General features: G+C 42.8%; 1 protein-coding gene across 9 annotated transcripts in view; it reads right to left on the reverse strand.

Moving 5' to 3' along the window:
• Positions 1-12,382, reverse strand: part of ENOX1 (ecto-NOX disulfide-thiol exchanger 1) — a 550,463-nt gene that overhangs the window by 190,037 nt on the left and 348,044 nt on the right. For 8 of the 9 annotated variants that reach the window (XM_058185657.1, XM_058185665.1, XM_058185658.1 and 5 more), the window contains 2 exons: positions 11,475-11,602; positions 10,230-10,367 (listed from right to left, as the gene is read on the reverse strand). In XM_058185657.1, coding sequence (XP_058041640.1) covers positions 10,230-10,367; positions 11,475-11,484 — 148 coding nt within the window. In that variant the 5' untranslated portion in view covers positions 11,485-11,602. The remainder of the gene's footprint in view (positions 1-10,229; positions 10,368-11,474; positions 11,603-12,382) is intronic. The other variant, XM_058185666.1, reaches the window with a different exon arrangement.

Here is a 12,382-nt window from a genome sequence, read left to right on the forward strand (position 1 = left end):
TCCGAGATAATCCCCTTTAATCAGTTCTACACAGTCGGTCCGTATCCTAAGACAAGAGAAAGAAAGCATGGCCAATTGTCAACAGATGACAAGCAAAGTGGGGAGGGGGAAAAAACCCCCCCACACTTTGGAGAGCTTGCTTTTGTTCCAAACATAATGTGTACAAATGAAAACAAGAGCCAAAAATGATATCGCTCGAGTGAGAATTAGTAGCAAAAGAAGAAGAAAAATAAAAGACTTCCATCATTAGTACAACTGACAATTTCAGGCCAATTGCTTCATTTGTTACAAGGTTGTCAGATACTTGCTGATTAAGAAGGCTGGAATATATATTCAAGTGTCTCTCTTTTTTTGAGAAAGAGCAGATGTGGGACATTGTTGAGATAAGGAACACAGCACACAGGGGTTGTTGTAGTCCGCCAGCAGCCAGCAGATCTGGCAGCAGATTTGGACAGTGAGGAGGTTGGGGAGGAACATGGGCCAGCCCTGGAGTCTGGGGAAGGCTCTGATGAGGGCTCTGCGTCGGAGGCAGAGATGGGGCCAGGGCCGTCTGACAGTTGTCAGCTGCCTTCGGAGTCAGACATCAGTGAGGCAGATGAACAGCTGGAGCCTGTTCCCAGTGTGTGCATGCGCAGAGTGGCCAGACAAAGGGAACAGCAGAAGAACAAGGGTCAACTGAGGAGTAAAGCCACAGGTGGACGGTGAATGGCCCCTCCCAGAGGGAATAAAAGAGGAGCGAAAGGGGAGTGGAGTTTGCAGGAAACAATTAGTTCACCTAATTGGTTCCTGACTCCTTGCCAAGTTTTGAAGATATCATCCTGGCAGCTCTCCAAGCCAGATAAGGTCTGTGACTGTAAATTCTCCCATGAAAGACCTTGCTGGATGTGAATGAGAAGAATTCGCAGTCACTTAATAAAAAGGGGGTTTTGTCGGGACAAGGAGTCTGTTTCATGCTCTTGGGAAGCCTCGGTCACAATGGGGTGATGAATGGGATTTGATTTATTTACTTAGTAAGAAAATGTATATGGCCATGGGACTCACTCTGGGTGACTCCTGGTGGCTTACAAAGAAAAATATATATAATATAAGACATTAAAAAAAAAAAAGCAATAACCCCTGGGGACAAAAGCTAATCAGACAAACCACTTGATGTCTAAAGAGATTCTCAGTCAATCAGGTCACGGTTGTCCCAAAGGTAACTTAGACTTTTCTTGTTTCTTTTTTTCTCCTTGAAAACATTTCACTTCTCATCCAAAAAGCTTCTGAAGCATCTTCAGCTTCTGAAGTCAGAACTGAAGAATCTTCTCGGATGAGAAGCAAAATGTTTCCAAGGAAAGAACAAGGAAAGTCCAGTTGTCCATTGAAGAGCACCTTTGGGACAAGCCACTTGATGGGCTCCATCCCACTCTGGGTTCCTCAGGCTCGTTGGCAAAACCAGGTCTTCAGAGCCTTGAGAAAGCTCTGAGCTGTCAGAGCTGGGGCCACTGTGACCTCCTCAGGGATGATGTTCCACAGGGAAGGAGCCACCACGGAGAAGGTTCTTCTTCTTGGTCCCACCGGATGGACCTTCTTAGCACAGGGAAGGTGCCACCATGGAGAAGGTCCTTCTTCTTGGTCCCACCAGATGGACCTTCTTAGCACAGGGAAGGAGCCACCATGGAGAAGGTCCTTCTTCTTGGTCCCACCAGATGGACCTTCTTAGCACAGGGAAGGAGCAACCATGGAGAAGGTCCTTCTTCTTGGTCCCACCAGATGGACCTTCTTAGCACAGGGAAGGAGCCACCATGGAGAAGGTCCTTCTTCTTGGTCCCACCAGATGGACCTTCTTAGCACAGGGAAGGAGCCACCATGGAGAAGGTCCTTCTTCTTGGTCCCACCAGATGGACCTTCTTAGCACAGGGAAGGAGCCACCATGGAGAAGGTCCTTCTTCTTGGTCCCACCAGATGGACTTTCTTAGCACAGGGAAGGTGCCACCATGGAGAAGACCATTCTTCTTGGTTCCATCGGATGGACTTTCTTAAGACAGAGAATTCTCTATCTCCCTGCTCTTAGACTTAAATAGCTAACATCAGACTTTAAAGCAGGGATCTCCAACCTTGGTCCCTTTAGGACTTGTGGACTTCAACTCCCAGAGTTCCTCTGGCTGAGGGACTCTGGGAGTTGAAGTCCACAAGTCTTAAAGGGACCAAGGTTGGAGACCCCTGCTTTAAAGGAGTCTTGTTTCAAGAAAGATAGAAACCTGACTGCAGAAAGTTATTAGTATTATTACTAATAATTTTATTCGTTCAATTCTGACCTGCATTAAATGGCAGATTTCATGTTTGTGTGTGATGTGCATGCAATTTGTTTGTTTCTTTTTTTTCCACAATTCTCACTGTCCATATTTTGCTGTACGGTAGATTTTAATAGCTTTAGTTTAGTTTTAATAGTTTTATTAAATATTTGGATTTCTTTTTCTTTTTACAATTTTGTAATCCCCATTTATTTGGATTATTCAGTATCTTAAAACTAATGTTTGTGTCCGAATTTATTTTAGACACCGGGCTTTGTATTTCTCTAAATCCAGATATAACCAAAGTCAATCTGAATATAAGCCCCCAAACTTTACAAATGTAATCGTCCCCATTCTCTAAATTAATTTTAAAAAAACATAATTTTCAGTTACAATTTATACCTGTTCTTTGTATATACATACTGGCAAGAAAAGGAAACCCCGCTGAGTAGTTATCGTGACTATGAATTAAAATCCTGACTTTTGCTCAGATCAAAAATCCAATTTTATAGCACTAGGAATAAAAAAAAATTACACAGCAGAAATGCCTAAACTATATTAAAAAGGCTAATCCTCCTGAACATTGATTAACTATCAAGATCATACAAATGGCTTCCCGAGAGCGTTAACAGAAAAATAAACCAAACCAAAAGACAAAACCTTTTTCAAAACAAATTTCCTTCAGAAATAATCCATTTTTTTGAGTGAAGTTAGGAATTGCTATGTATTAGAGTTTAAGAAAGAAGGGAATTGATAGTGTGATGGTGTGATGGTGTGAAATGGAATATGTTTTATGTTATATTTTAGATTATGTTTGTTAGTTACAATACCTGGTATTCTGTTCTGGGAAGTCTTGGGGGGGAGGGGGAAAATGGCGGGGGGGGAGGGGAAGATTATAAATTGATTGATTGCCATTGTACAGGAATAATGGTAGAATTAAACAAGTTGGAATGGTGTAAAGTCGGGGCTGCTCGGTAACCACTCCCGAAGGGAAAGGGTAAGGAAAGAGGAGTAAAGAAGGAAGAAAGTAGGTAGGCAGGTAGGTAGGTAGGAAAGAAGGGTGGGAGAAGAAAGGATAGGAGGAGAAGAAGAAGGAGAAGATAGAAGGTTAGAAAGGATGGTAGTGAGAAGTGGGAAAGAGGAGGGGAAGTAGGAAAGCGAGGAGAAGGATGGTGGGGAAAGTCGAAGAAGGATGAGAAGGGTAGAAAGGATTAAGGGAGGGAGTGGCGGTCGAGCAGCCCTGATTGAGCATAATTTGAGTATAGGATCGATTGTTGGATAAGTGATTGTATTGTACACTGGTCAAATTGTGGGAATTATTATAGAAAATAAAAAAAATTTGCCCTGGAAAAAAAAAATCCTTGGTATGTTATAAAGCAGTCCAAACGATTGTAAAATAAACTGCGCCAAAGTTTTGCAACTCAATGAAACTAGCATCAGTAGATCTGTTTTCAGCCATTAAATTAACTCAAGAAATTCTCTGTTACATAAAGTAAAGATAAAGGTTCCCCTCGCACATATGTGCCAGTCGTTCCTGACTCTAGGGGGCAGTGCTCATCTCCGTTTCAAAGCCGAAGAGCCAGCGCTGTCCAAAGACGTCTCCGTGGTCATGTGGCCGGCATGACTCAATGCCAAAGGCACACGGAACGCTGTTACCTTCCCACCAAAGGTGGTCCCTATTTTTCTACTTGCATTTTTTACGTGCTTTCGAAACTGCTAGGTTGGCAGAAGCTGGGACAAGGAACGGGAACTCATCCTGTTACACGGCAGCACTAGGGATTCGAACCGCTGAACTGCCGACCTTTCAATTGACAAGCTCAGTGTCTTAGCCACTGAGCCACCACGTCCCTCTAAATTACATAATCTGTTACAATTATCTCAACTTTAATGCCGAGAAAAATACAGTATTTTAACTGGTTAAAATAGTATTTTAACTGGTGGCTGTAACTGAGTCTGCAGTTAGGGTTGTAAGTTATGGCGGTCATGAAGCAGGTCACCGTATGATCATAACAGATTTTATTATCTTATTTGCAGTGGTCGTTAAACGAGCCATGCCATCGTTAGATCAACATTGCAGTCGTTAAACAAACCCATCACGCCCAATGAGTGTTTTTTGGCCAGGAGTGCACGCTGGATTTTGGTTTTCTTTAAAAAAAAGGTTTTTTAGGGTCACATGACCACAGAATGCTGCAAATGGTCGTAAATGCAGGCCAGGTGTCACACCCGCAAAATCAGATCACTTAAACTTGGAAATTGGTTCCTCCGTAGCCCTGGGGAAGTCCATTGTAACTTCAAACAATCACTGAACAATAGGTCATAAGTCAAGGAGCACTGATCACCAAATCTGACCCGAGGTTCTGCCTTGGTTTACCTTCCCAATAAGCAATTGAGTTGGAAGATCCTTTAAAAGCAGTTTATTAGGGTAACCCTGATAAAGTGGGATCTCCCTAAGAAAAAAGAGAACCCCAAAACCCATCACACTTTCCTTTTTAATGTTAACACGACAAAGAAAAATGAAAGAGGAAAACTGATTGGATCGGATAAAAATAATCTCCCCTTTGCATAGGAAATCGGTTGCATGTAGTCATATTGCATATTATTACAGGTTACATATTTGCATCCCGTAATATCACCCATGTGCATTAAAGGGAGGTCTGACATCAGAAGGAGCGTAAATTGTTAAGGAAAAAGGTTGTTTGGAATTCACAAAAGAGATAAACCAGGCCATAATTTATACTAACCCACTTTTTTTCTTATTTGATCTCCAGCCTTTTATCAGTTTAAGGATGTTAAAAGCTAATAAACCTGAACATCAGGGTTTTGTTTTTTTTAAAAAGAGAAAATAAATCAAATTAAGGTACAAAGTAACTATATTAGTTAGGAAGTTACAAAATCCATGTCATGTGCCCCTCACTACCTCTAAGCCAGTGGTTCTCAACCTGTGGGTCGGGACCCCGTTGGGGGTCGAATGACGATTTGCCAGGGGTCGCCTAAGACCATCGGAAATATGGGAAGTATACTTGCGAGTCAAAGAATCTCGCTTCAATGGTAGACTCCACAAGCCAGCTGCAGGCTCTTCAAATCGCTAGCTGAATTCGGCTTCAGGCGCGATGAATTAAAAAAGAGAGAAATCTTTGCTCTGATGTCTCCCTCTCAAGCCAGCTGCAATCACTCCCAATCTCTAGCCTCATCTGGCTTCAGGGGCCATAAACTTAATAGGGGAGGAGTCTCCACTTTAATGCCTCCGTCCTCAAGGCAATCGCAAGCAGTTCAGATCGCTAGCCAATACGGTTTCAGGCGCGATAAATTCAAAACGAAAATAATTTTACGGTTGGGGTTGCCACATCGTGGGGAATTGTATTAAAGGGGTCGCAGCACTATAAAGGTTGAGAACCACTGCTCTAAGCAAATAACATTGATCTACTTTAAACAGCCAAGGCATTTGTTGCTGTGATAATACAGGAGAAGTACTTTGAACATTTTTGAGTAATTTGGAGAGCTGTGTGATCTTTATCATTTTCACACATAGTTAAACTGTAATATTATTACTTCAGCTTCCCAGAAAACAGCCTGGTGGATTTCAAGGGCGAGTCAAGTTAGAAGCAGAGCTGAGAATGGGTCACACACAAAGACACTATACAACTGCAGCGGCACTCAGTGTCCTAAAGCAGGAGTCTCCAACCTTGGTCCCTTTAAGACTTGTGGACTTCAACTCCCAGAGTCCCTCAGCCAGCTTTGCTGGCTGAGGAACTCTGGGAGTTGAAGTCCACAAGTCTTAAAGGGACCAAGGTTGGAGACCCCTGTCCTAAAGCAACCTCAGGTAGCAATCTCACTTATGCAGGTGGGTCGTGTTTTTCAAAAGCTATTTTAAAAACGTTCATTAAATAAGGGCATTGCATTGCATTGTGACCTTTCCAACAAAGTCATGTTGTTCTGAAAATGCAGAATTTCCGCCCCCCCGCCCCCAGTTCTTTGACTAGTCTAGTCTAGTGAAAAGAAGGTCTAGGGCAGGGGGTCTCCAACCTTGGTCCTTTTAAGACTTGTGGAGCTTTGCTGGCTGAGTTGAAGTCCACAAGTCTTAAAGGAACCAAGGTTGGAGACCCCTGGTCTAGGGGACACATAACAGCAGTGTTCCAATATTTGAGGGGGTCCTACAAAGCTGAGGGGGGTCAAATTATTCAAGGCACCAAAGAGCAGGACAAGAAACAATGGATGGAAAATAACAAGGAGAGAAGTAACCTGGAATTAAGGAGAAGCTTCCTCACAGTGAAGACAATTAACCAGTGGAACAGCTTGCCACCAGAAGACCTTCAAGGTTCCTTCCAACTCTGTTTTTCTATGTTCTATGACTTTGTGGAGCCATCAGATAACCCAATTTTCCATCTGCAAGAACTTGAGGTTTGTCACACCTCTTCCTTTTGGGGTCTGGGTTTTTTAAGCAGCAAGGTGGCATGATGGCTTTGCAGCACCCCTCATGGGAGCAAATAGGATTATTTTAATATATATATAGACTAGACTGAGCACAACCAAGCCCCCACCAACACAGGATACACCCCCAGCCAATCAGAGCACAGAAAACCCCCCATCCAATCAGAGCACAGCCAAGCTCCCACCCAATCAGTTCAAACCCCCACTAGCAGTTAAAAGGAAGAAACAGCTGCGATCACACATTGCTCCCAGAAGCACGAAGCTGAAGCCTGAAGATGACGAATGAGACTTCGTCGAAACGTCGCCAAGACACTTCCAACTTTACACGGGAGAAAACCCGAACAACCAAAGACCTATATACAAACACCCGTGAAAACCTCAGAAAACATATATATATATATATATTTCTGCCATTTATTTTCCTTGTTCCCAGCCCGTCAGAGCTGATAGAAACATTTACAGTTTAGGATTCTTACCTGTTCTGCAATGCTCCAAAGCAGGGGTCTCACACCTTGGCAACTTTAAGACTTGTGGACTTCAACTCCCAGAGCTGGAAGTTGGACTTCAACTCCCCAAAGATGGCTGAGGAACTCTGGGAGTTGAAGTCCACAAGTCTTAAAGTTGCCAAGGTTGGAGATCCCTGCTCCATAGGATATTTGAAGTGTTTCTATTCAGACAATTAAAGCAGCCCTCTTAAGGCTCCCTCAACTGGGCCTCAACTCCCTCAAAGGGCCTCTGGTGGCTCAGCAGACTAAGTCTGTCTGTTATTAACACAGCTGCTTGCAATTACTGCAGGTTCAAGTCCCACCAGGCCCAAGGTTGACTCAGCCTTCCATCCTTTATAAGGTAGGTAAAATGAGGACCCAGATTGTTGGGGGCAATAAGTTGACTTTGTATATAATATACAAATGGATGAAGACTATTGCTTGACATAGTGTAAGCCGCCATGAGTCTTCGGAGAAGGGCGGGATATAAATTCGAATTAAAAAAAAAACTGTATTGAAAACATCGCTCAGATGTCATTGTGCACTGAGGGATGCGCAGCGACCTCACTTTGCAGTGCAAAATGTTTCCTTACTAAGAATGAGGCTAGGTAGTCCTCGACTTACGACCATGGAGCCCAACATCTCTGTTGCTAAGCGAGACATTTATTAAACGATTTTAAATGCCCCGTTTTACAACCTTGCTTGCCACCATTGTGAAGTGAATCACTGCAGGTATTAAGTTACCCACATGGCTGTTAAGGGAATCTGGCTTCCTTGTTGACTTAGAATAAACAGAGTTGGAAGGGACCTTGGAGGTCTTCTAGTCCAGCCCCCTGCTCGAGCAGGAAATCTAGGCCTAGACCATTTCAGACAGGTGGTTGTCCAATTTTTTCTTAAAAGCCTGCCGTGTTGAAGCACCCACAACTTCTGGTCAGAAGTTGTAGGTATTTGTCAAGTCACAAAAGGGGATCACGTCACACGGCAACTGTCGTAAATGTGAGTCAGTTGCCAAGCACCTAAATTTTGATCACGTGACCACGGGGATGTGGCAATGGTCGTAAGTGTGAGAAATGGTCGTAAGTCCCCTTTTTCAGGGCCGTTGTAACTTTGAATGGTCACAAAATGAACCGTTGTAAGTCGAGGACTACCTGGATTTAAGTAGAAATATTATTATTGTTGTTGTTGTTGTTGTTGTTGTTGCAATCCAACCTTGATCTTCCCTACAAACATTCCTTTCTCCGATCACCCGTTTTGACAAAAGACACAAACGCTTGGTCCCCTGTTCTGCTGCCAAAATGAAACGATCAAACTACACAAAGGGTTTGTCGTTGTGTTTATTCTTTGCCCAACTCCGTAGGTCTTTATTTTTGCGGTGACACCGCACCCCACCCCCCCGCCTGCTCTCTGTTGTCATTGTGTTATAAGAGGCGACGCGCTCAGATGGCTCCTACAATCCAAAGGAGAAGGGCAATTGTGCCGCCGGCTATTCTCTATCTCCTTAATGGATTCTCTTAATGGATGAGAAAAAGACGGATGGAAGCTGTAGGAAACATCACGAGTGACAGGCGGTGACATCATCGGGGAGCAATAAATCCTTGGCGATATGGCAGGGCAATTAGATAATTAAACCCTATCAAGAAGGACCAGTGAATTATGGGGATTCATTTATATAAGAATGGCTGAGGAATAAGGAACCCGCTTCCCATTTCCGCCTGGACAGATTTATTGATTGTACATTCAAGTTTGTCTTGGGTTTTTTTCTTCTTCTTCTTCTCCTCCCGTTTAAGCCTTCAGTCCTTAAGCCTAGCACCCTGAACAAACAATTCGTACTCGATTTACGGCCACAAGGGAGCCTAGCCTTTCTAAGTTGCTAAGTGAAACACTTGTTTCGTCCCATTTGGCGACGTTCCTTGCCACGGTTGTTAAGTGAATCGCTGCATTGTTAAGTTAGTCAAACGGCCGTTACGTGAATCTGGCTCCCACCCCCCATGGATTTCGCTCATCAACTTGGCAACTTTAAGACTTTGCTGGCTGAGGAATTCTGGGAGTTGAAGTACACAAGTCTTAAAGTTGCCAAGTTTGGAGACCCCGGTTGTAGTCTAACTTCCTGCTCAAGCAGGAAACCCTTATGCCATTTCTATGGAGATTGTCAGCCATCCAGGTCATGGTTGTCTCAAAGATGCTTTTTCAAGGGGCCACTGGACTTTCTGGTTTTTCCTCTTTGGAGACGTTTTGCTTCACATCCAAGAAGCTTCTTCTGCAGCTTCTATGCCATTTCAGACAAATGGCCATCTAATGTCATCTTTAAAACCCTCCAGTAGCAAACTCTGGCAGAATGCAAATGAAATCCTAGCATTTAAATCTCGAGTGAAGATCGCAGGGGAAAACCGAAGTGATGAGATTTCTTAAGTCCAGTGACCTGATAACGTTGCAAAATGAGCTATTTTAGACTCCTTTTAGTTCAAGAGTCTATTTTTAAGCACATTTCTTTCCCTTAGCCTAACAACCCCGTTTTCCCCCTCTGCTACCGTAGGAGGTTTTAGCTAATTTCCTAGGCTACTCTTTGGCAGAATGTTAACAAATGCTTTGGTTAGAACAAAAAAAAAAGAGAGCTTTTTTTAAATTAAAAAAAAAAAAGTAAATATTTCTTAGGAAACTTTCCTTCCAGATTCAGCCCATCATATGTTTTCGAAATCATTTAATGGCTTTAAAAAAAAAACAACCCTTGAATTTCTTTTAAGAGAATTTTTTTCTGTTTTCATGAACCTGGAAAACGCACTCTATAGATTAGATACCCGTTAATGCCAAGAGATTAATGCGCTGTGTGCAACATTCATAAAGTAGAGTGCATGGTTTGAATAAAAGGAAATCTTTGCCTTTAGGAGGAGGGGAAAAAACCCCAAAACAAAACAGCCCTGAATGTACACTAAAGACACTCACACCCAACATATAACTTTGGAAAGCAGACATTCGACATTTATCTGAGGGCTCTCCCCCCAAAAAATCCATAAACCTGTGTAACAAATCTTCGCGAAACCCTTACCTGTCACGATCTGTTGTCCAGTTAATCCCACAGGTACCATTCCTAGGTTATTCATTGCGGTAGCCCAGGCGGATGGATCAGTGACTGACATGTTCAGTTGCGTTGTGTCTATAGCTATGTTCCCCAAGCCATCAGCTGCTGATGGGAGAGAAGTACATTCTGATCAAGAGCATTGCCAGTTGGGTCAGTGGGCAAACTAGAAAAATCGCTTTCATTCTTGCAGTGCCATTATGTCAGATAGTATTTTTCTCCCCACTCACCCACCCCCCGTTCTCATTCCCATCATCTGCAGGGGGGGGAAGTACCCCGTGGCAGCCACAAAGCAAAAAATCCAATATATACAATGTCTGTTGAGACTTAACCCAATAAAGGGCAAAGGTTCCTATGGAAACAAATTCCCAAGGACACTGATAGGTTTTTGCGAGAATAATGAGTTTAGCACGGCAAGGAATGGTGGGGTGGGGGGGTGGCACTTGAAAACTTCATCTCTGTTGAAGCCCCTTCGGCAGATTTCATGCCTGCACCAAAATCTAGTTTTCTCTTCGGCTTCTGTACAAGTCAGTATCGGTTTTGCTGGAGTAGCACCATGCAAATATTCCTCAGAGGTAAAAGGATGGATTTGAGCTAGGCAGGACTGTAGAAAATTGGACGGATAGGATATCAAATCAGCCAGGCGTATCCCACATTCTGGGCGAAACCCAAAAAATATTATCCCCCTGTCCTGACCTCCAAGTGATCCAAGCCAATTGTGGTATGCAAGGGACCCCAAATTTTATTGTCTATGGAGATTCAGCCAGGTCATGGTTGTCCCAAAGGTGCTTTTTCAAAAGGCAACTGGACTTGGTTTTTTCTTGAAGAGGTTTCACTTTTTTATCTGAGAAGCTTCTTCAGTTCTGAGCGAAAGATGGGGGATGGAAGGATTTATATTCCTTGCAGTCATCTGGTCTTAGTACGCTTTCTGAGAGTTGTTGAGGAGACTTGGGAAATTTATCCGTTTATCTATCTGGGTGGCCTCCATGACTCTCAGAGAGAGCCCAGATGACTGCAAAGAATATAAATCCTTCCATCCTCCATTGTTAAGTCAGAACGGAAGAAGCTTCTGGGATGAGAAGCGAAACGTCTTCAAGGCAAAACAAAGCCCACTTGCCTTTTGAAGAAAAAAAAAAAGTACCTTTGGGACGAATGCAATTCTTTTTTTAAATAAATAAACCAACGTGCAACCAGAACTACCAAACAGACATTCACCTGTGCCCATGGTTCCACTGGGTATTCTTCGCAAAAGTTGTCCTGACGTGCGTTGACTTCTTCATTTGCTAATATATTAACAGCTTGAGAGGCGAAAAGGTCTCTCCATTCCCAGATCCACTTTTATGCTTTGGAAGGGAAAAAGAAGGAAAGAAAAGAAAAGAAAAGAAAAGAAAAGAAAAGAAAAGAAAAGAAAAGAAAAGAAAAGAAAAGAAAAGAAAAGAAAAGAAAGGGAAAAGAAAAGAAAAGAAAAGAATCAGGAATTGAAAATTATTTTAAAATCGCTCTTCCTGCCGAGCGTTGCAGGAGGGATAGGCAATGCTTTCCAGAAGAACCTCAAGCATGACTTTGCAGAGGACATTAAAATGGACATTAAGCCAATGGAGGTTCCTGCTGATTGAGAACAAAACTGCCCCACTGTATAAAATCTGGTTTAATGTCTTGCCTCTGGGGCTGCTTAAACTCCCCAGTGTTTAGGATTTATCAGTTCCTGCACAGTTGCTTTTCCAACCCAGCCTCTGCTCGGAGGACATACTTAAGACTGGAAATGCCTTCTTTAAAAAGTTAAAAATTAATTGATATTGAAAGGCTGATGAAACAACTTCACTCTGGATTACGTTTCTGGGTACAAAAAAAAAGAAAAGAAAAGAAAGTTGGGAATACAGAAGGGCGAAAAAAATTTACCTTGATGCACCCAAGCTAAGAAATGGGTTTTTTATTTATTTGCAAAGGGGGCATGCCATCACGGGGCATCTTAAAAATCATGATCAAGGCAAGAGAGTTAAAAACACTTTCTCCAAAGGTTTAAAGGAGAATCATTTAGCTCTTCTCCTTGTCCTTTGATCGGGGAACTGCGATAATTTAAAACACATTCAAAGGATAATGAGGTTCTGTGTTATCAATGCAAA

This window comes from Ahaetulla prasina, chromosome 5 (assembly GCF_028640845.1).
Source record: "Ahaetulla prasina isolate Xishuangbanna chromosome 5, ASM2864084v1, whole genome shotgun sequence".
In the NCBI taxonomy this organism is placed as follows: domain Eukaryota; kingdom Metazoa; phylum Chordata; class Lepidosauria; order Squamata; family Colubridae; genus Ahaetulla; species Ahaetulla prasina.